The following is a 22,003-nucleotide window of genomic DNA, read 5'->3' as shown; positions in this document are numbered from 1 at the left end:
AATTTATATATTAAAAAACTTTAATAAATTAAATAAAACTAATATTAATAAAAGTAATTTATTTATTATTTTATTAATTTCTTATTAATCTTTTTTTAGCTATTATTATATAAATATATATAAGTCCTTTATACTTTACTTTTAACTTTTATATAAGACTTTTTATAAAAGTAATTAGTTTTTTAAGCTTAATATCTTTTTACTTAACTTATTATTTCTTTTACTTATTATTATATTATAAATATATTTATTTATTTATTAAAGTTATTAAAAGTAATTAAAATAATAGTCTTATACTTAATAAGCTATATTACTATAATAAAAGTATTATTATTTTTATTTTTAATTTTTAAAAATATTTATTAAAACTTATTAAGCTTTTTATTACTTTTAAGCCTAGATTTAAGTTAGCTTTATTTAATCTTTAAATATATTTTATTAAGTTAAAATTATATTAATATTAATTATTAAAAAGTTATTTTTATTATTTTTTACTATAAGTAAAATAAATATAATATATATATTAAATTTATAAAACTTTTTTTTTAATTATTATAATTTAATATTTATAATAATATTATAATAATACTTAATAGCTATCTTAAAGTTATTTTAAAAAATACTATAGTTAATATTATAATTTTATATAATATAATTTAATATATATTAAAAGTAAATTAACTTTATATTATTATTTTAATTAAGGCTTTTTATTATTATTAGCTTTTAGCTAAAGTAAATAAAAAATTTTATAAATAGCTTATTATTATATTAATAAATTTATTTTAATTTAATTTATATAATTTTTTATTTATATTAATTTTTATATATACTTTTTAAGTAAACTAGAAATATAATAAAGTTAAAGCCTTTTTATTTTTTTATTTTAAAAAATAATTTAATTATATAAAATATTTTACTATTTAAGTTTATAAAAATATATATTTATATATTTTTATTATTTTTAATTTTTATTATTTAAGTAATTAATATATATTTTATTATTATTTTTTAAAATAGTTATATAATCTTATTATTATTAAACTTAAAAATAATTAGTAATTATTATTAATATACTAACTTTAGCCTAGCTTTTATTATATTTAAAGCTAGAGTTAGTTAAAATATAGCTTAAATACTTAAAGGCTATAGTAATATTATTTTAATATTAAGTTACTTTTAAATCTATTTAATAAAATAATTTTAAAAAGTATTAAAGTTATTTTAAAATTAAGTTTATATTTAAGTTTATTAAATTTAAATATTTTAAAAGACTTTTATTACTTATAAAGCTATAAGTTTTTTTAATTATTATTAAGCTATACTTTATATAAGCTATATTACTTACTATTTTTTTATTATATTATTAATTTTATATTTTAAGAGTTTTATATTATAAATAATAATTAAAGAGTTTATTATTATTTTAAGCTAAAGGAAATTTAATAATTATTATAAACTAGCTTTTTAATTATAATTAAAAGATATTAATATAAATATATTATTAAACTTAAAAAAAAAAAAGGAATTTCTTTTAAGAAATTCCTTTAAATACTTTTAATTTTAGCTTAAATTTATTTTAAATTTAAAAGTTATTTAATTTTATAAAGGCTTAAGCTAAAGCCTAAGCTTTTAATATTTTTTATTATTACTTAATTAAAGTAATTAATATTAAAGCTTTAACTTTAAAAGCCTAATTTTAAATAAGCTAAAAACTATAAAAACTATTTAAAAATATTATATTATATAATTAATATTAATAGCTATAATTATTTTATTATAATAATTAATATTTATATAAATAGTAATTTAATTAATATTAATAATTTTAATATTAATAATATTTTTAATTTATATATTTTTTTTTAATATTTAAATATTATAAGTAAAAACTTATTATATATTAATAAATTAATATTAATATAATAAATTAATTTTATAATTTTTAATTATATTATAAAGCTTTTAAATATATAAAATATATTTATTATATTAACTATTATAAATAAATTAAAAGCTTTAGAAAACTTAATTAATTACTTAAAGTAAGATTAAGACTTATTAATAAAGTAATAAGCTTTTATTATAATTATTAAATTAAATAATAATAATAGCTAATATTAAATATAATTTATAAAATTAAAATATATAATTAAAGTAATTAAATTAATAATATAAATATTATATTATAAAAATTAAAAGCTATTATAAAGTAAAAGAAAAAAAGTAAAAAAAAAAAAAAGTAAAAAAATAAATTATAAAATAAAAGTTTTAATATTAAAAAAAAAACTATAAATATTAATAAGCTAAAGCTAGCTTAATAAATTAATAATAAATTAAATTAAATTATAAAATAATATAAAGTAATATAAAAAATATAAATTAATATTTTATTTATATAAATTATATAAAATAAAACTTAATTATTTAATTTATAATAAAGAATTTTTAATAATTATTAATTATTTTAAGAAATTTAAATATTATTTTATAAAAAGTAAATATTAAGTTAAAGTTTATATTAATTATTAAAATATATTATATTTTATTATAATATATAAACTTAATTAACTTTAATTTAATTACTATTTTATTATTAATTTTACTTTATTTATTTAAATATAAAAGTAATTAATTATATATCTAAATATATATATTTAATTAATAAAGTTATTATTAACTTTAAGTTAATTTAGCTTTTATTAATTAACTTATATAAAAGTTAACTTTCTTTTTTTAAACCTTTAAACCTTACTATTACCTTACCTTTACTTTTAATTTTATATAATTAAAAGGATATAGTATAGATAATTAGCCTTAATAATTATATTTTTAAGTTATTTTTTATATAAGGCTAAGTTTAGACCTATTAATATAGTAAAGAAAGCTACTTTCTTTATATTAAAAAGTAAGCTTTTTTTTATAGCTCTTTCTAGCTTATTTAATCTAGCTAGCTTTTTAGCTAGCTAAACTAAATAAATAAAATAACTTAAATAAGCTAGATCTATATAATTAATTAAGTTAATTAAAGTATAGTTAAAAATAGCTATTTTAATTAAGCTAGATAGGCTTTTAAATAAGAAGTTCTTTTTAATAGCTATAGTTATTATATAAAGCTTATAGTAATCTTTACTATTAACCTAGCCTAGTACTAATTTAATTATAATAATAAAGTTATAATTAATTATATAATAGCCTTAATTAGGCTTTAGGCTTTTATATATAATAAGTATTTTATTAATAGTTATAATTAATATTAATAACTATAATTAATAAATTAGTAAATATACTTATAAGTTTATACTTAATCTTTTACTTAATTAAAGTTTAACTAACTTTTAAGTAAAAGTATAATAAATATATTAAGCCTAGTATTTTTTTAATAAAAGTAAAGGAAAAAGGTTAATATAGCTATTAAAAGACTTATAAATAGTACTTATATTACTTAATTAAGGCAATAATTATATTACTTAAAGTATAAACCTTAATTAATATTAATTTTTATAATTCTAGCTTATTATAAAAGCCTTATTATTTAAGCTATTATATAAAAAGTTAAAAGCTTAATAGCCTTAAATAAAGCTAATAGTAATTAAAAAAAAAAAAAAAATAAAAAAATAAACTTAATTAATAATAATTATATTATATAAAATATTTATTTTAAGTATTAATTAGCTATATTTACTTTTAATTTATATTCTTTATATTACTTTATATTACTTTATAACTTAATTTAATTTATTACTAATTTATTAAGCTAGCTTTAGCTTATTAATATTTATAGTTTTTCCTTTAATACTAAAACCTTTATTTTTTAATTTACCTTTTTACTTTTTATTTCTTTTCTTTTATATTATAATAGCTTTTAATTTTTATAATATAATATTTATATTTATAATTTAATTACTATAACTATATATCTTAACTTTATAAACTATAGCTAATATTAATTATTACTATTACTTAATATAATATTATTAATAAAAGCTTACTATTACTTTAATAAGTATTAACCTTATTTTAGGTAATTTATTAAGTTATTTAATATATATATCTAATTTATAATATAGTTACTAAAGGCTTTATTTTTAATTTTATTTTTATTAATATTAAATAGCTATACTTAATAATTAAAAATTATAAAATTAACTTATTATATTATTAATAGTTTATTAATATATAATAAGTATTTTTTTATAATTTTATAATACTTTAAAAAAAATTAAAAGATTAGTATAGTATTAAGCTTAAGGCTATAAATTTTAATTAAAAGGCTAGATATATAAGTATTAATTACTTTAATTAAATAGTTATAGCTATTATTAATATTAATTATATAGTATTATATTTTATATTAGTTTTTATAATTTTTAGCTTATTTAAAATTAGGCTTTTAAAGTTAAAGCTTTAATATTAATTACCTTAATTAAGTAATAATAAAGAAAGCATTTAGCTTACTAAAGCTAAAAGAAATATCTTTTTATATTTATAAATTAAAGCTACTTATTTAATTAAATTATAAAGTTAAAGGTAGTAATACTATATAACTTTAAGACTTACTTTTAAAGTTATTATATTTTTTTAATATTATATATAATACCTTATATATAATATATTAAAAAATAAGTATTATATTATATTATTTTTATTATAAGACCTTATTAGCTATATCTTATATATTATTATAAAAATATTTTTAATTTTTACTTTTTAATAAAATATTTATATAAATTTAACTTTATAATTATTTATTATAAAAAAAGAAAATAATAAAATAAATATAATTAGCTATAAATTAAATTATAATATTAATATCCCTAGTTTAATTACTATTTTATTATTAATTTTACTTTATTTATTTAAATATAAAGGCAGTTAGTTATATATCTAAGTATATATATTTAATTAATAGAGTTATTATTAACTTTAAGTTAATTTAGCTTTTACTAACTAACTTATATAAATAGAGTTAACCTTCTTCTTTTAATTCTGACTTTTATAAAACTTTTAGTTTAACTTTACTATTACCTTGCTTTTACTTTTAATTTTATATAATTAAGAATATATAATATAGATAATTAGCCTTAATAATTATATTCTTAAGCTACTTTTTATATAAAGCTAAACCTATTAATATAGTAAAGAAAGCTACTTTCTTTATATTAAAAAGCAGGCCTTTTCTTATAGCCTTTTCTAGCTTATTTAATCTAGCTAGCTCTTTAACTAGCTAAACTAGATAAATAAAATAACTTAAGTAAGCTAGATCTATATAACTAATTAAGTTAATTAAAGTATAGTTAAAAATAGCTATTTTAATTAAGCTAGATAGGCTTTTAGATAAGAAGTTCTTCTTAATAGCTATAGCTATTATATAAAGCTTATAATAATCTTTACTATTAGCCTAGCCTAGTACTAATTTAATTATAGTAATAAGGTTATAGTTAGTTATATAATAGCCTTAATCAGGCTCTAGGCTTTTATATAATATCCTATTAGTAGCTATAATTAATATCAGTAACTGTAACCAACAGTCAGGTTAGTAAATGTACTTTATAATAGGTATACTAAGCCTAGTATATTATAAGGGTTAATTAAAGATCTTTTAGCAGGGGTAAAGGAAGAAGGTTAATATAGCTATTAAAGGACCTGCAGGCAGTACTTATATTACTTAGTTAAAGTAGTAATTATATTACTTAAAGTAGATAAACCTTAACTAATATTAACTTCTATAATTCTAGCCTACTATAAGGGCCTTACTATTTAAGCTATTATATAAAAAGTTAAAAGCTTAATAGCCTTAAATAAGGCTAATAGTAATTAAAAAAAAAAAAAAAATAATATTAATATTATAAAAGTAAAAAAATAAATATTAAAAAAAAATAAAAAAAAAATATAAATTTACTTAATAAATATAAATATTAAAATAAATATAATTAGTAATTATTAAAAAAATCTTAAGTAAATTTAAAAAATTTATATAAAAATTTTATAAATATTTAATATATAAATATTAAAAAGTTATTAAAACTTTAAAAAGACTTTTATAATATAAATATTAAATTAAATAATTAATAATAAAAAAAATTATTAAATAATATAATATTTATATTAAAATAAAAGTATAATAATATAAACTTTATAAAAAACTATAACTTCTTAAAGTTATAAAAATACTATAAAGCTTAATTATAATAAATTTTATTATTAAATTATTATTATTAAAAGAATTTTTAATTAAAATCTTTTATAATAATATTATAGTTATTATTAAAAGACTTATAAAATTTTTAATTTATATAGCTTATAAAGAAAATATAAATATTAAAAAAATAGCTTATATTTTTTATAATAAAATAATATAAAAATAAAAATTACTTAAAGAAATCCTTATTAATAAAAGTATAATATTTATTAATAAATTTTAATAAGTATTAATAGCTTATATAAAAGTTAATTATAGATTTATAATAATATTTAAGCTTTAAGTAAATAAATAAATAAAATAAATAAATTAAATAATAAAATAATACTTATAATATTATATTAATTATAAATAAAATAATTAAATTAAAAAGCTATTATATATTTAATTAATATATAATATTACTTATAATAAAAATATAAAACTTATATTATTAAATATTAACTTTAGTTATATATTAAAAATATATTATAATATATAAAAAACTAAAATTATTAACTTTATAATAATAATTAATTCTAGTTTAACTATTATTTTATTATTAATTTTACTTTATTTATTTAAATATAAAAGTAATTAATTATATATTTAAGTATATATATTTAATTAATAAAGTTATTATTAACTTTAAGTTAATTTAGCTTTTATTAATTAACTTATATAAAAGTTAACCTTTTTTTTTTAAACCTTTAAACCTTATTATTACTTTACCTTTATTTAACTTTATATATAAATATACTGCTTTTATATTAATAATAAAATCCTTTTTATAATAATAACCCTTTTAGCTATATTATAAAGCTACTTTTTATATATATTTAAGCTTATAAAAGCAGTAAAAAAGGCTATTTAATTTAATTAAAAAAGATAACTTTTTTTTAAAACCCTTTTTAAGTTTAAAAGGCTTATAAGCTTATTATAAACTTAACTTAAGTTAATTATATTAAAATAAGCTAAATAATTTATATAATTAATTAACTTAATTAACTTATAATTAAAAATAGCTATTTTAATAAAGTTAAATTAGTATTTTAATAAAAAGTTCTTTATAATAGTAATTACTATTATATAAATATTTTTTATATTTTCTTTATTAGCTACTTATAAGACAGGCCTAATAGCTATATTAAGATTATAACTAGTTATATAATAAGCTTAATTATATAGCTATAAGCTACTTTATATAATAAGTATTATATTAATAGCTTTAATAGATATTAATAATTATAATTAATAAGTTAAAGAATATACTTTATAATAAGTATATTAAGCTTAATATATTATAAAAATTAATTAAAGATCTTTTAACTAAAGTAAAGAAAAAAAGTTAATATAGCTATTAAAGGGTAATACTTATATTATTTAATTAAAGTAATAGTTATATTACTTAAAGTAAATAAACTTTAATTAATTTTAAGCTTTATAATTTTAGCTTACTATAAAGGCCTTATTATTTAAGCTATTATATAAAAAGTTAAAAGCTTAATAGCTTTAAATAAAGCTAATAGTAATTAAAAAAAAAAAATAATAATAATTAAAAGTAAAAACTTAAAAAATATATATAATAAATTTTAATTAAAACTAGAATTTATTAATAAAAAGATATAATAATATTATAATTTTAAAAAGTTAAAAAAATTAATTTTTAAAAAAAGAAATATAATATATTTATTTATAAAAAATATTATTATAAAATAACTAAGTTATAAGCTTAACTTTAAATATATTAAACTTTATAAAATTATTAAAAAGATTTTTAAAAATAATTATAAATTAAATTTATTAATAAAAATAAAGCTTTATAAAATCTTTTATATTATATTATTTAAATTAATAATTAATATAATATAAGTTAAAATTAGTAATAAATTAAAAAAAATTAATTAACTTAAATTTTATAAAGTAAAAGTAATTAAAAATACTTATAAAGCTAATAATAAAAGAAAATACTTAATTAAATAAAAAAACTATTTAAAAAGTAAAAATATATAAAAATTATTTAAGTACTTTATTAAGGCTTAATAACTTTTAAGGAATTTTTATTAAAAACTAAAATAAAATTTAAAATAATAAATTAATTAATAAAGTTTATAATACTAGCTTTAATTAACTTTACTATAATAATAAAATTAAAAGATATAACTAGGTTTTTTATTTTTTTATTATTATTTATTATTTTAAAATTATATTTAAAAGCCTTTAAACTTTTAAATTAAATTAAATACTTTTAATAATTAAAATATATAAACTTTAAAAGATATTTATTTAATTAATATTATAATTAAATAAGCTTTTTTTTAATAGCTTTTTTATTAGCTTTAATATAGCTTTTCTTTTAAATTAAATAATTTATTATAAAAAATTAATATAAATAAAAAATACTTTATAAATAAAAAATAAACCTTTTAATAAAGTTATATTTTTATTATTATAAAAAGCCTTAGATTTTATATAAAGCTTATAATAATTTAACTTTATAAAATTTAAAATATAAGACTTTTTTATCTTTTAATAAATATAATTAAAATAAAATATAATTAGATTTTTAAATACTATAATAAGTATATAAAGGGATTTTTAGTTTTTAATAAAAGTTTTTTTATTTTTAAATATATAATTAAATATTTTAAAGAGTTTATAAAGCTAAAATTAAGCTTATTAAAGATATTTAATAAATAAATAATTTAATTAAGCTTTAAAAATAAAGCTTAAAAAGAAAAGGAAATTATATTATAATCTTAATAGTTTTATTATATATACTTTATATTTTTTATTAATTAATATACTTATTATTAATAATAATTAATATTAAGACTTTATAATTATAATTAATTTAATTTTATTAATATTAATTTAATAAAATTATTATTAATTTAATAATAACTTTTATTAATTTACTTATATTATTTAAATATATAAAATATTTATTTAATAGTAAATAAAACTTAACTTACTAGCTATTAATAATATTTCTTTACTTTAATAAGCTTTATATATATTATTAATTATTAAGAAATATAACTTTAAATTAATATACTTAATATAATACTTTATATAATTTATAAATATAAACTTAATATAAATTAGTTTTTTTATTTAAAACCTTAACTATTATAATATAATTTTTTTAAAGTAATTTTTTAATTTTTTTTAATTTTTTTTTTTTTTTTAAGGTTTTTTAAAAAAGATAATATTATTTTTTTTTTTATTAAATAATATTAATAATACTTAAAGAAAATTAACTTTAGTTTAATTACTATTTTATTATTAATTTTACTTTATTTATAATTTAAATATAAAAGCAGTTAGTTATATACCTAGGTATATATATTTAATTAATAAAAGTTAATTTAGCTTTTACTAATTAACTTATATAAATAGAGTTAACCTTTTTTCTTTAAACCTTTAAACTTTACTATTACTTTACCTTTACCTTTAATTTTATATAATTAAAAGAATATAATATAAATAATTAGCTTTAATAATTATATTTTTAAGCTACTTTTTATATAAAGCTAAATCTATTAATATAATAAAGAAAGCTATCTCTTTTATATTAAGAAATAAGCCTTCTTTTATAGCCCTTTTTAGCTTATTTAATCTAGCTAGCTTTTTAACTAGCTAAATTAAATAAATAAAATAACTTAAGTAAGCTAAATCTATATAATTAATTAAATTAATTAAAGTATAATTAAAAATAGCTATCTTAACTAAGCTAGATAGGCTTTTAAATAAGAAGTTCTTTTTAATAGCTATAATTATTATATAAAGCTTATAATAATCTTTACTATTAGCCTAGCTTAATATTAATTTAATTATAGTAATAAAGTTATAGTTAGTTATATAATAGCCCTAATCAGGCTCTAGGCTTTTATATATAAGTATTTTATTAGTAGCTATAATTAATATTAATAACTATAACTAATAGTTAAGTTAGTAAATATACTTAAGTATAATAAGTATATTAAGCCTAGTATTCTTTTAGCAAGAGTAAAGGAAAAAAGTTAATATAACTATTAAAAAGTAAACTTATAAGTAATACTTATATTACTTAATTAAAGCAATAATTATATTACTTAAAGCAAATAAACCTTAACTAATATTAACTCTTATAATTTTAACTTATTATAAAGGCCTTACTATTTAAGTTATTATATAAAAAGTTAAAAGCTTAATAGCCTTAAATAAGGCTAATAGTAATTAAAAAAAAAAAAAAAAAGGAAATTAAATTATTATATAAATAATAGTTTTATAATTAAAAAAAATTAATTAAATAAAAAATCTATTATTAAGCTAATTAAAGTCTTATATAAAAATTAAAATTATAATAACTTTATAATATAATTTTAGCTTTTTAAAGCTATTATATTTTTTAAAATTAATTTTATATATTAATATAACTTAAAGTATAATTATAGCTTTATTAATATAATTATAAATATAAATTTAATTAAAATATTATTAATAAAAAACTAGTTTTATTAATATAAAAGTTATTATTTTAAAGATTTAAAATATATATAATATTAAATTAACTTTTTTTAATTAAAAAATTAAAAATATTTTTATATACTTTTAAAGCTAATTAAAAAGTTATTATTTAAGTTTATATTATATTAGCTTTATATTATAGCTATTAGTTAATTATTATAATATTAATATTTAAGTTATAGGCTAGAAATATTATTTATAGTTAAGGCTTATAGCTAAGAGCTTATTCTAGTAAAGAGAACCTAGTAGCTCTATAGACTTATGTCCCTTAATATACTGTTTATACTTAGGTGCCCCAGGACAAAGGACATTATCTGCCATAATATGGCTCCCTATCTTGAGCAATCCTAGTGATTCGGCAACCTGTAGATCCGTGACATACAAGTCTTCAACGTGATCCAGAAACAGCATATCCACAGTTTCGAGCTTTCCTTCTTCCTTCAGTCGAGTAAGGGAATCAGCAGCCTTTCCCGTAATCACCTTTACGACATCTGATAGTCCTGCTAGATCAACAATGTTCATTATAATATCTGCGAAACCCGGATCGGCTTCCAGGCTCCAATAGACGACGTTGTTCGTAGCGTCATGGCTGTCCTTTTGTGCATTCCTCAACGCGTTTCCCAAGAATAGCGCCGAGTAACCAACATAAGCGCCCAGCTCAACAAAGACTCTGGGCTTGGTCTCGGCAATAAGAGCGGCGATCTTTTCTGCTTTGTCTGGGCCAATGTTGATCAGGAAGTCTCGCTGAGCGGCGAATTCATCCATGGCTTCGCAGATGACCAAGGGATTGTTGCGCATATTTGGGAAGTTTGGATGGTCGTAAAGCCAGCGTAGGAGAACAGCTTCACGACCATCATTCCACTTAAGCAACCAGTTAGCTAGTGATTGAACGGCAACTATAATGGGCATACCTCGACGTATGCGTCCCCAAGCTCTTCCAGCTTCCGCATTGATGGATACTTTTCATATAGCTTCCTGCGTTCTTCCATGGTAAGTCAATTGTTGTTGGTCCAAGATAATTAAGGAGCAGAAACAGGCGAGACATGTAAGCAAAGGAAATGCCCCTGTTATTGTCCATCCATGCTTACACGGCTCGGACGGCAAGGGCAAGATGTGTGACATACCCTTGTTGATAGATAAGCAAGTTGAAAGGCGGGGTTTGTCACAACTCAATATGGCACAAGTGTACCGAACATTTACTATCAGATAGAAACTACAGTAAAGTGATGTTCATATTAGTATTAGGTTAAAGATTCAAAAAGCCAAGAGAGAAAATGGTTCGAATATATTTATCTGGATCATTCATCCTCCAGATCCCGCACTGTGTCATACATTCCATTCCATCCAATAGAGTCTAATGTCCATTTTGAGCCGTCATGTAAGATATGTTGAGTCAATGAAAAGTTGGCTTGATTTTGCCTGTTGGGGAACCGCTTCAGGTGCTCGTTTCTGCAATACTCATCACGAAAGGAGCCGGACCCAAGTTCCGTTAGAGTTGGGGGTTGGTCAAGTGGTGCAGGGCTGCCCATCCACTTCGCGATCCCCTCTATCTCATCTCGTGATACTCTAGCTTTGAATAATGGGTCATGGATAGGATGATGCAATACCTGGGCAGTTCTTTGAATCCAGTAGTCTAGGACTTCTTTGTGACTCTTTGTCCCTTGACGTGCATTCAATTCGGCAAGAGGATAAATACCAGTCGCCTTGAGCTCATTCAACTCCTGCACGAGCTTTTTAAATTCAAGTACTGTTTCGGGAGGAAGCTGGGGGTTGTTGGGTTCGAAATTCGCCGCATACCTGAGGATGACATCTCGACATCGAGCTCCGATTCTGACGACTGATCGTAAAAGATCACCCTCGAATGGAATGACGTGAACACGTCGAAAGGCGGACACATCCACTTCTTCGTCGTCGGTGCTCCCAACAGGACTTCTGTCAAATGGCATGCCAGAGTTTCGTAATCGCGACAGCGCCTGTGGCTGTCTGAATCTTGATTCCCACAGCCCATTCCACGAGTCCCACTGTACGGGTTCAGGAGGGGGGAGAGGAACCGACAAACTACTAGAATCAGACGAGATGCCCAATTGCGCCCCATCTGCAATATCTGACCAAAGGAGGCATTTGGGGCTATTATGAAGTATCAACTATAATGTGCTATTGTGGCGGATCTTCAAGGGCGACGTACCACTGATACCCGCGGCTAGGACTAGACTTTCTTGACTCGAACACGTGGTCGCATCTGAGGCACGAAAATCTAGTAGACTGGATGCCAAGACGTTCCACTAGGATAGACATGTTTAGTGAATCCCCGGGAACAACAGATGTTGACCAGTTCTGTGGATTGATAGGCATATTTGTCTGTGATTGCATAATGACAAACCGTCGTTGCTCGACGAGGAGCCGTCCAGGCTTGTTGTAGAACATCACGACGAGCAGTCGGCACAGACCCTGGGCGTGTCAGTAAAAGCGCTCACTCAATGGAATGCCAAATAATACCTCCCAGGTGTCACACATTTGATAGGGAAGGGCCATTTTGATACCAAAGGGATTCTCGAATTCTAAGACCGGAAGGCTTATGGTGGACGTTCTCATTGCGGATTCCAATCGCATCACGATGTCGTGCAATGAAAGCAAAATGCGAGTGTTTCGCTGGACAAGACCAATGATCTCGTTACAATAACTCACGACAGTCTTAATCCATCGCTCGAGGTGCTCAGTGAGGGTGAACAATCTGACAAGTTGTGATGAGGCCGCCCCCATGGTGTTGGTGATAACATCCAGAACCATGCTTGACTTTTCAGCGTTCTGCTCCATCAAGCTTAGGGTCCTTTCTTGTTCGGCTTGTGCCGAGTTCGCAGCAACCACGAGTCTTTCGAGTCGCTCAGAGCCAGCCTTGGCTTCGATGAGGCAGCTTCTTATCTCACGCGAAGCGGTCTCTGTGGTTGTTATCAGAGCCTGCAAATGTTTGGCGAATGGATTATTGGCGGTATTCTCTGATTTCAGGCTATCCCTACATGCTGTCAGACGAAAGGTATTTGAGACAAACTGGTGGAAAGAAAACTTGCCAGTTCTGCATTGTCAATAGAGTATTGATCGCCAAAATCTCACTCGTTAATATCGCGCGAAGTTCATCAACTTCATGGCGCGCGATAGCTGACCAATGCAATCGCTTCTTGCAGGTCTGTATCCAACCCTTTTTACTCTTATCCATACAAGTTGCTGGTAGTAGAGTATTTTCGTAACTCCTCATCTTTTGTTCGAACGCCTGCAACGGGCCAAGGCAATGCAAGGCAATCGCCCGAACCCTCTCAAGCCTGGCTTGCTCATTGGCGCGAGTCGGTATAAGATGAAACGCCTGATGGCAAACTTTTGATAGAAAGTCTAACTCAATCGCTAGCCGCTGGAAGTGCTGCGGCGCATCTTTGTATGACTTGACCTCGACGACGATGCGTTCGATTAGCCCTGCGATGGCGATCAAGTCGCCGATACTATCTCAGTCAATGAACGTATCGCGAGGGATGCAGGCAGTTGTAGGTTGGTACCTATAGCCAAATGACATTGCACTAAGGTTGGGAAGGATTGAACCCCCCGGAATGGCGGCTTGAAATGGCTAACAGAAGATAATGCCTTGACACCGTTTCAGTAGCTGCATAGAATGTTGTTTCTTAGAAGGAAGAAGAATGAACTTCCTGCGGCCTGACACAAGACAATCATGATATGGTTGGGGGCTATGGACATCATAGCCAATCAGGACGTAACACAGAGTGAGGCTTACCATGAAGCAAGAGTCTGGATGCCTCTACCAGTTGGCCACTTTTCTTGTTGGCGGGGTCTTGCCAGGAGTTGCTTTAGTGGCAGACCTTGAAAACCGAGCCCCGACGGCTGACCTCAAGGCAGACAGACACCCTGCAGGGCAACACATTCAGCCGTCGTAGTGGGTGTTGCTTTTGCAGTGTGCGGGGTTGCTTGCTGATCACACACAAAGTCCAAGGCCATCTCTTCTCAATATCATCAAGTAAAAACGAACTACTCGTCTACCGGTAAAGAGAAGTCTGATAAAGCCGCCCAGTAACATCCCCCCGAACGATGTCAAACATAAAAAATAGTCGTAAAGATCAAAGATCAGACAGCCTTTCAAGATTCAGCGGAACACAAAGTTACCTGAGTTTCTCCTGTCAATATTGAAGCGAGAGCTGCTTTGTGCTTGCTGGATCAAAGACATCACGGTCGGTTTCCCGTCAGCCACAGCGATGTCTATATTTTCGACGCTGGTTTCATGGGCGGTCATAATATCATCGTAGCTCCTCTACAGCAGGCGAACGATACAGTAACGGTTCTGCAGCCGCATTCGCTGGTCAGCTTGAAAGGTCCGTTCCTAATCTTTGGCTTAGGCTTCTAGTTGGTGTGGTGGCGGGATTGTCCTCAGGGGGCAAAAAAACACCCAACTGTGATATAGGGTGTTAAAATAAACCTAGGGAAGATTCCCCTTAGCTTAGGCTAAGCTTGCCTAAATATTTTCATCGCTTAGGGTCAAGGTCCCAAGGTTTCTTTCCTCCCCTAGATTGCCTAACGTTAGCACGAATGTGGCTTTTCAACCCTGTAAATGGACCTATTAGAAGCAAGTGGCGAAGTCGTGGGTGCTTATGAGCTGACCATGCAGAGACGTTACAGAGCCTCGTCGAACTCTGGATCTCGTCACCTTGACAATGGCCATTGTAGTCCCCTCAAAATTGTGTATTACACCCAAATCATCGTACTTGGACTACATACTTATTGTGATGCCATCATGGTGCGAACAGAGACTCTTCTCAGCGAGTACATCAATTTTAGCGACCAGAATGCTGGATTGAGCGATGCAGAGCTCACCAACAAAGAGCTCATGTTCTACGGTGCTGCAGCAGTCAGTCATCTCTGCAACGAACAAGAGCAAGGTATCAACATCGATGAGAATCTTCATCAGAGTGATCGATTCCGATTCATCCGAGAACTAGACATTATCTCGTCGGTCTACTCAATTGCGCCGATTAGCAAGAAAGCGGGGATCAAGTCAACACCGCCGGTCATTGCCTGGTCGAATCGCCTTCAGACCGTCTTTCTAGGGTTCTGTTGTACACGTAACATGAACGATGTCCATTCTGATTTAGACGTGCGCTTGACAGCGTCAGATGACATAGGATCGCGATTCCATAAGGGCTTCTGTGACAGAAGTGAGGAGTTTGTGCCGCTTGTTGAATGGCTTATGAAGAGGCACAAGTTGGTTGTTTGCGGCCACAGCTTCGGGTGCGTTTGTACAAGCATTTTCCTCATCCATGCTAACCTCAGATCTTAGAGGCGCCCTGGCGACTATCTCGTCCTACCTGGCCATGGTTGGCCACGATCCTCTTCCGAACGCCTGGGAACAAAGGCAGGGCGGTGTATCCATAATCACATTTGGAGCACCTTCGTGCATGGTCGCTGAACCACTAGGAACCACGGTTTCCTTTCAAATGAACCTGAGCGGCAATTTCCACCACGTTATCAACCCTCACGACTACGTTCCCTTTGCACTCAACGATAGCTCGAGGAAGTTTAAGCAGACCTTTGATGCTCTAAGAACACCGCTGGGGAACCTGTCACCCACGATCCAGATGCTATGGCCTATCCTTGAGTATCTCTTAGATCTTTTGTTGCAGCACACGGGCAAGTTCTGCCACTTTGGGTGCATGTACTCTATCGCGGCTGAAATATCAGGGATCCAGAATTGTGTCCAAACTTTGCGACTCGACGACATTCCTCAGATACCTAGCGCGGGTCAGGTTGACCGATATCACAAGATGTCACACTACTTCCATTGTGTCAAGAGCTCTGTTGGTTCCAGATTTATTCAACAGGCCTCAAAAGAACTGCATCATGCAGTCTCCGATGTTTCATCGATGATACTTCCAATGCCTGGAACGGTAACAAGTTGCTCCTGCGTGGTTCACAGCGATCACATGATTGTATCATTGGATATCAATACGCCTGTGATGCAATATCTCTTGAAAGGAGCAACGTTTAGTAGCGATACCCGAGAAATTCCTCTCGCGATTCTTGGGTTTCCTGCCAAGTCTGACCGCTATCAGGTAGGCATTGACTTCTAGTTATGAGCCATTTTGTCCATTTCAACTGACCTCTTCGCCTAGAACTCTGTCAAACTTGAGTATAGGATCAAGGACGATGACCCCTTTGAGGACATTGGAAAAGCTTCAATCGCCATTCAGGAAGGCATCACCCTTCATGATATTTTCGGGCGATCTACAGACATCGATGTTGATACCTTGCGATCGATGAGTCTGGACAGAGCTAGCTTACCAGCGACCTTCGAAAGTATCAGACTGGCAATGATACGTGCGCTCGTTGCTCAGATGTCAAAGGTCCAGGCCCTCAGAACTGATAATACCTCTCGCGATGCCCATCCTCGAGAAGAGGTCATGTCGATTGTCGACAACATCAAACCTGTTGTGGGATGCATCGACGGTCTTGTTAGCGATGCTAGCCCCCATCTTGTTTTCAGTCGCCTTGGCCATGCTTTTACCATCCTGAAGGCGCTTTGGCCAAAGGACTTTGAGATTGGATCCGATTTCCATGCTTCTGTGCCTGGCGCGTATGGAGATGGAGACTCTGATACTGGCCTTCTTCATGATATCCCTGCCGCCTGCCCTAAAGTTCTTAGGAGGCTCATTACGGATATGGTCATCAGCCAGAACGCCCCAAGTATCACCCGAGCTCAGCTTCTTGTCCAAAATTGGGAAGCTGCCAAAAGACCCACGTTGACAAAACAATTCAACAAAGTACCGACATTTGCTGGAGCTCTCAAGACGTTCAGCCATGATCTATATCATCGTTCGACAGACCCTACAAGGCGCACAGAGCAAGCAGTGTCCCAGTTTCAAGGCGTCATGGGTGTCATTCAATTTTGTCATCTTGTCATCATCACTCAACTTGACGCGCCATATGAATGGTACTGCAAGTCCACCGAGGGCCACCGGATCACCTCAGCTGCTTTGGGTGCTTTGCCGTCTTATTTTTCTGGAGCTTCGTTATTCTCTAGAGTCCTAGCTCTGGGCCTTGGGGCGACTTCCGCTGCTGGACTGGGCGTCACTGGTGGGATAGCTGTGTTATTCACAAGCACCACTATCATCAATCATCTCCTTAACAGGCACAAAACATATCTAGATCTGTCGTTTCCTGGTGTCCTAGCCATTACTCTGCTGGCACTTGGCCTACCCATCGCTGAGTCCGATGACATAGTGGAGAAGACCCTCCTCGATCGCGTGAAGCAGGATATTGCGAGCTCTCATTCGGTGGAAACGATAGATAAATGGAGAGGCAAACTCGAAGAGGGCTTGAAAGAGTATCCCGGGGTCAAGGCCAACCAGTGGTGTATTACACCTACCTTCTTCTGGCCTAGGTGGCTTTTCAGTGTTGCTCAAGTCGCCCAGCTCCGAATCCAGCTTTCGGACAAGATCTGCATCGGAGTGCAGGGCTCCACAGAAGCTGGTAAGAGTCAAATGCTTACTGTTCTCACCGGTGCATCTGAGAACTACTTCAAGCCTGGCTCCAGTAGTCTCTGCAGAACTTTAGGCATTCAGTCTTACGACTCCAGTAGCCTCGGGGCCATTTTCCTCGATAGTCCCGGTTTCGACGACCAGAAGCCAGAGATCAAGTACATGGCCGATGTATTCCAGGAGCTGTTTGCCATCGTGATCATTGTGATCCCGATGGAACGAACACGATCTGAGGCAACCGAAAGTGCCTTGCACATAGCTATCAAACTGCTCCGCGACCAAGAAGATAAGCGCCCGCTGCGGATCCTGCTAAGCCAGGCAGATGGTCTAGACCATCATCGCAACAACAAACAGAAGTTTAGGGACACACTACGTGATGTCAAGGAGCAGTTTATGTCTAGATTTAGACAAGAGCTTGGCGAGAACTTCACTACCTTCAGACAGCAGCCTTTCCATGATGGAATCGTCTGCAAATCGGAGAGGCTGGAGGATATTGTCAAGCCGTTTTCAACGCATGCTCAAATGACTTTAGATGGCATTAGTGCGTTGGCAGATTGTCCTTCCAGAACGCCATGTAAAATCGAAAGGGAGAGCCACTTCGAAAATTTGTGCGAATTGGCTGATGCGGGAGAGATATGGGACATTGAGTCGCTACGCTCCTGGCTTCGAGATCTTTCACCCAACAGCGTGCCGATGTCGAGTGGCCGCGTGCGGGTATACTGTGATTAAGTTTGGCAATGCGATGTTTTCTCATTTGAATATCTCTGATAGTTGCTTTATATAGACAACGTGTTCCGTTTGTGTTATCTTTATCTCGCCTAAAAAGTACCTGCAGGGACCCCTGTTTGTCTGTTGGTTGCAACATAACATCCTGTATACATGCCCACCTTCCGTATCGGCTGATTACAAGAGGAGAACTTGGCTGACATCACATCATCCCATGAACCCCGCGGCGTTAAGTTCTAAATACCGCAGCCAGACCTAGATCAGACATCACGGTTCTTAGACTATGGATCCTTAGTCATTCATATTGACTGTCATGTCTGATCCACAAACCAGTGACAAGGCAGTTGACCAGCCTGCGCCGACATCAGGTGACGCGCCCCAGGAGGAAGCTCCCACAGGGCTTCTCCCCGGTCAGCATTGGACGCAGACCGTACGTCTTCAGCATATTACCATTTACACTTCATGGGATTAACATTCTGGCGTCCAGGAGCCAGATCAGAACGACGAAGATGACGATAATGACTCAACACTATCGGACAACGCAAGCTCAACCGCTTCGCTTTCTTCCGATATCTTGCGCTACCGAGAAATCAACGGTAGAAGATATCATAGCGAACAAGGCGATGCTCAGTACTGGTCAGTCATCATCCCCACAGTCTCACACAACTGTCATTAAGTCCAGCACATCAGCTGACCTATTGTCTAGGATTTCAAACGACAACCAAGCCAATGAAGCACTGGACATCAAGTAAGGATTTAGTGTACCTCATCAGTCTCTCTGCTCAAAGTTCTCAGTCACCATGTTCTGATTCTCATGTACAACGATAAACTCTACAAAGCACCTTTGAAAGAGGATATACAGGTACTTTTTTCTATCCAAATCGCAGCTTGAGCCATTTGCTAATTTGTCTAGGACGTTGTAGATATTGGAACAGGCACAGGTAAGAGGCCCGTTGCTGTGTCCCTCATGGATATTGACATCTAATGAACTACTCTTGTGCAGGAATCTGGGCAATGTAAGACTTTCATGAGCGGCTCTTAGGGCCACTAACTCACACTGATAGGGACTTTGCCGATGAGTTTCCAAGCGCAAAAGTGGTAGGAATCGACATTTCCCCAATCCAGCCAGGCTGGTTACCACCGAACCTTGAATTGTTAGTACAGCATCGATTACCAATATCATCATACTGAAACACTAATCTTTTAGTCAAATCGATGACTGTACCCAGGAATGGACTTTCAAAGAGAATTCACTTGACTATGTACACATGAGATTCCTGGTCGGCAGCATTGTTGACTGGCCTGGGCTGTTCAAGCAGGCATATAAATGTCTGAAGCCAGGAGGTTATATCGAAAGCCACGAGGCCTCGCCCTGCATTGGCAGTGACGATAACTCAGTATCTGAAGATAGTGCTATGGGTCAGTGGGGGAAAATCTTCATGGAAGGAGGTCGAAAGCTTCAACGGCCATTCTCCGTTCTCGAAGACAACGTTCAAGTTGAGAGCATGAAAGAAGCAGGATTCGTCAACATTGAGGAAGAAGAGATCAAGGTATTTACTATACCATGCCGTTCGTCTAACTCGTCGATTTTAACCGAGGCCAGGTACCTATCGGCGGATGGCCTGAAGATCCCAAGCTCAAAGAGGCCGGTCAGTATTTCCAGGCTGCAATCCTACAAGACGTTGAAGGCACTCTCATGTTTATCGCAAACCTATTGGGGTGGAGCAAAGAAGAGATTCACGTCTTTGCCGCTCGCTACCGCCGTGAAATCCGGTCGAAAAAGGTCCACGGGTACTTTCGTGGAAAGGTGGTATGGGCGCAGAAGCCTCTTGACGACTAAGACTCTGGCGTCGATTCGTTCTGCAATCTATCATCTATGTGGGAAAATACATGTCATTTCTATTACAGAGAATGGATGCCGCTTCTCTCATGTCTACTCGTCCCCAGTAGCAAACTCTCCCTTCGCAATCTTATCACTAAGCGCCTTGTTGGGTGTAAAATAAGACGAAAAGTCCTCACGCGCTTCCAGTAACAGGTCTGCTACCATTCTTCCAAAGACAATTTCTCCAGCTGGGTTCAGATGCGTCCTATCACCTTCTCCCCAGTTATAACGCTGTGAATCCTCATTTCCGATAGCGTTGACATAATCTGTGCTAGCTTTGTTGAGTTCCAGATATTGGGCGCCGACATCTCCAGCAGCGGCGATAGTCTCGGCAGCCCACTCCTTGAGGTTCTGGACGACCTCGCCGTTTTGGAACGTACGGCGTGTGAGTGAAGTGACAAAGATCTGATGTTCCTGTTAACAAGCGAAATACTCGCAGATCGGGCATGAGACTTACCGGTGTTCCGCCAGCTGCTTTGATCTGGTTACCAATGTCGACTAGGTTGGCATGGAACTCATCCAATTGCATGACCTTCTGATCATTGTGGCCAAATTGAATCGTCACAACAGGCTCAAATTCGGCCTTCGCTCCACTGACGTCTTTGATGAGAGTGTCCCAACGACCATTGGACTTCCAAGATACAGTAGTAGAGCCACTGACACCTCGATTATCGCCTTTAGCTGGGGCATTGAGGTATGATAAGAAACCGTTGCCCCAGCCACCGTCTACAGCGACAGTCGAGTCACCGATGAGGAAGAAATGCGGCGGTTTGACTGCTCGGGCAACCGGGCTTGACTGAACAGAGCCAATGACGGCGAGTGCCAGACCGGCAAAACAGAATCTCATTTTGAAGGTTTCTTGTTCAGTTTTAGGAAAGTCAATAGCCGAAGAATAGCGCGTCCTTAACTCTCAAATGATTATACTCGGAGATGGCTTAAGATCAGCTTAATATGTCTCCCTATTCTTCGGTCCGGCACTGGCAGCTTATATCGTGCACAATACACCATAGACCAGCGTTATGGTGTACGGCATCTTGGCGGGGTCCGCTACTCTCGGTGCAATGATTCCACGAACTCGCATATAAATAGCGCATGCGTTGATGTCGCCATTCCTTGTCGATACATCGGAGTGAGATATACCGCAGACATATTTGGAAAGATCGACATTGGCTTATC

At 30.0% G+C, this 22,003-nt stretch overlaps 5 protein-coding genes across 5 annotated transcripts; 2 read left to right on the top strand and 3 right to left on the bottom strand.

Annotated features, from left to right (window-relative positions):
• Positions 1 to 11,003: 11,003 nt before the first annotated feature.
• J7337_007511 (uncharacterized protein) lies at positions 11,004 to 11,491 on the bottom strand (the record flags this gene model as incomplete). Its single annotated transcript, XM_044825161.1, has 2 exons — positions 11,004 to 11,025; positions 11,076 to 11,491. 2 exons carry the CDS (start codon positions 11,489 to 11,491, stop codon positions 11,004 to 11,006), a joined length of 438 nt encoding a protein of 145 aa, XP_044680818.1.
• Positions 11,492 to 11,991: 500 nt separating this feature from the next.
• On the bottom strand, positions 11,992 to 13,117 carry J7337_007510 (uncharacterized protein; the record flags this gene model as incomplete). The annotated part of the gene is made up of 2 exons (XM_044825160.1): positions 11,992 to 12,820; positions 13,074 to 13,117. 2 exons carry the CDS (start codon positions 13,115 to 13,117, stop codon positions 11,992 to 11,994), a joined length of 873 nt encoding a protein of 290 aa, XP_044680817.1.
• Positions 13,118 to 15,479: 2,362 nt separating this feature from the next.
• Positions 15,480 to 18,948, top strand: J7337_007509 (uncharacterized protein; the record flags this gene model as incomplete). The annotated part of the gene is made up of 3 exons (XM_044825159.1): positions 15,480 to 15,973; positions 16,023 to 16,794; positions 16,855 to 18,948. The coding sequence occupies 3 exons, from the start codon at positions 15,480 to 15,482 to the stop codon at positions 18,946 to 18,948; spliced, it is 3,360 nt and encodes a 1,119-aa protein (XP_044680816.1).
• Positions 18,949 to 19,258: 310 nt separating this feature from the next.
• J7337_007508 (uncharacterized protein) lies at positions 19,259 to 20,785 on the top strand (the record flags this gene model as incomplete). Its single annotated transcript, XM_044825158.1, has 9 exons — positions 19,259 to 19,375; positions 19,433 to 19,581; positions 19,652 to 19,693; positions 19,741 to 19,807; positions 19,859 to 19,886; positions 19,949 to 19,961; positions 20,010 to 20,099; positions 20,153 to 20,495; positions 20,549 to 20,785. 9 exons carry the CDS (start codon positions 19,259 to 19,261, stop codon positions 20,783 to 20,785), a joined length of 1,086 nt encoding a protein of 361 aa, XP_044680815.1.
• A 93-nt stretch (positions 20,786 to 20,878) lies between these two features.
• J7337_007507 (uncharacterized protein) lies at positions 20,879 to 21,674 on the bottom strand (the record flags this gene model as incomplete). Its single annotated transcript, XM_044825157.1, has 2 exons — positions 20,879 to 21,232; positions 21,285 to 21,674. 2 exons carry the CDS (start codon positions 21,672 to 21,674, stop codon positions 20,879 to 20,881), a joined length of 744 nt encoding a protein of 247 aa, XP_044680814.1.
• Positions 21,675 to 22,003: the final 329 nt, after the last annotated feature.

This window comes from Fusarium musae, chromosome 5 (genome assembly GCF_019915245.1).
Source record: "Fusarium musae strain F31 chromosome 5, whole genome shotgun sequence".
Taxonomy (NCBI): domain Eukaryota; kingdom Fungi; phylum Ascomycota; class Sordariomycetes; order Hypocreales; family Nectriaceae; genus Fusarium; species Fusarium musae.
The sequence above is the reverse complement of the archived record's forward strand: the minus strand, read 5'-3'. Positions and strand labels throughout refer to the sequence as shown.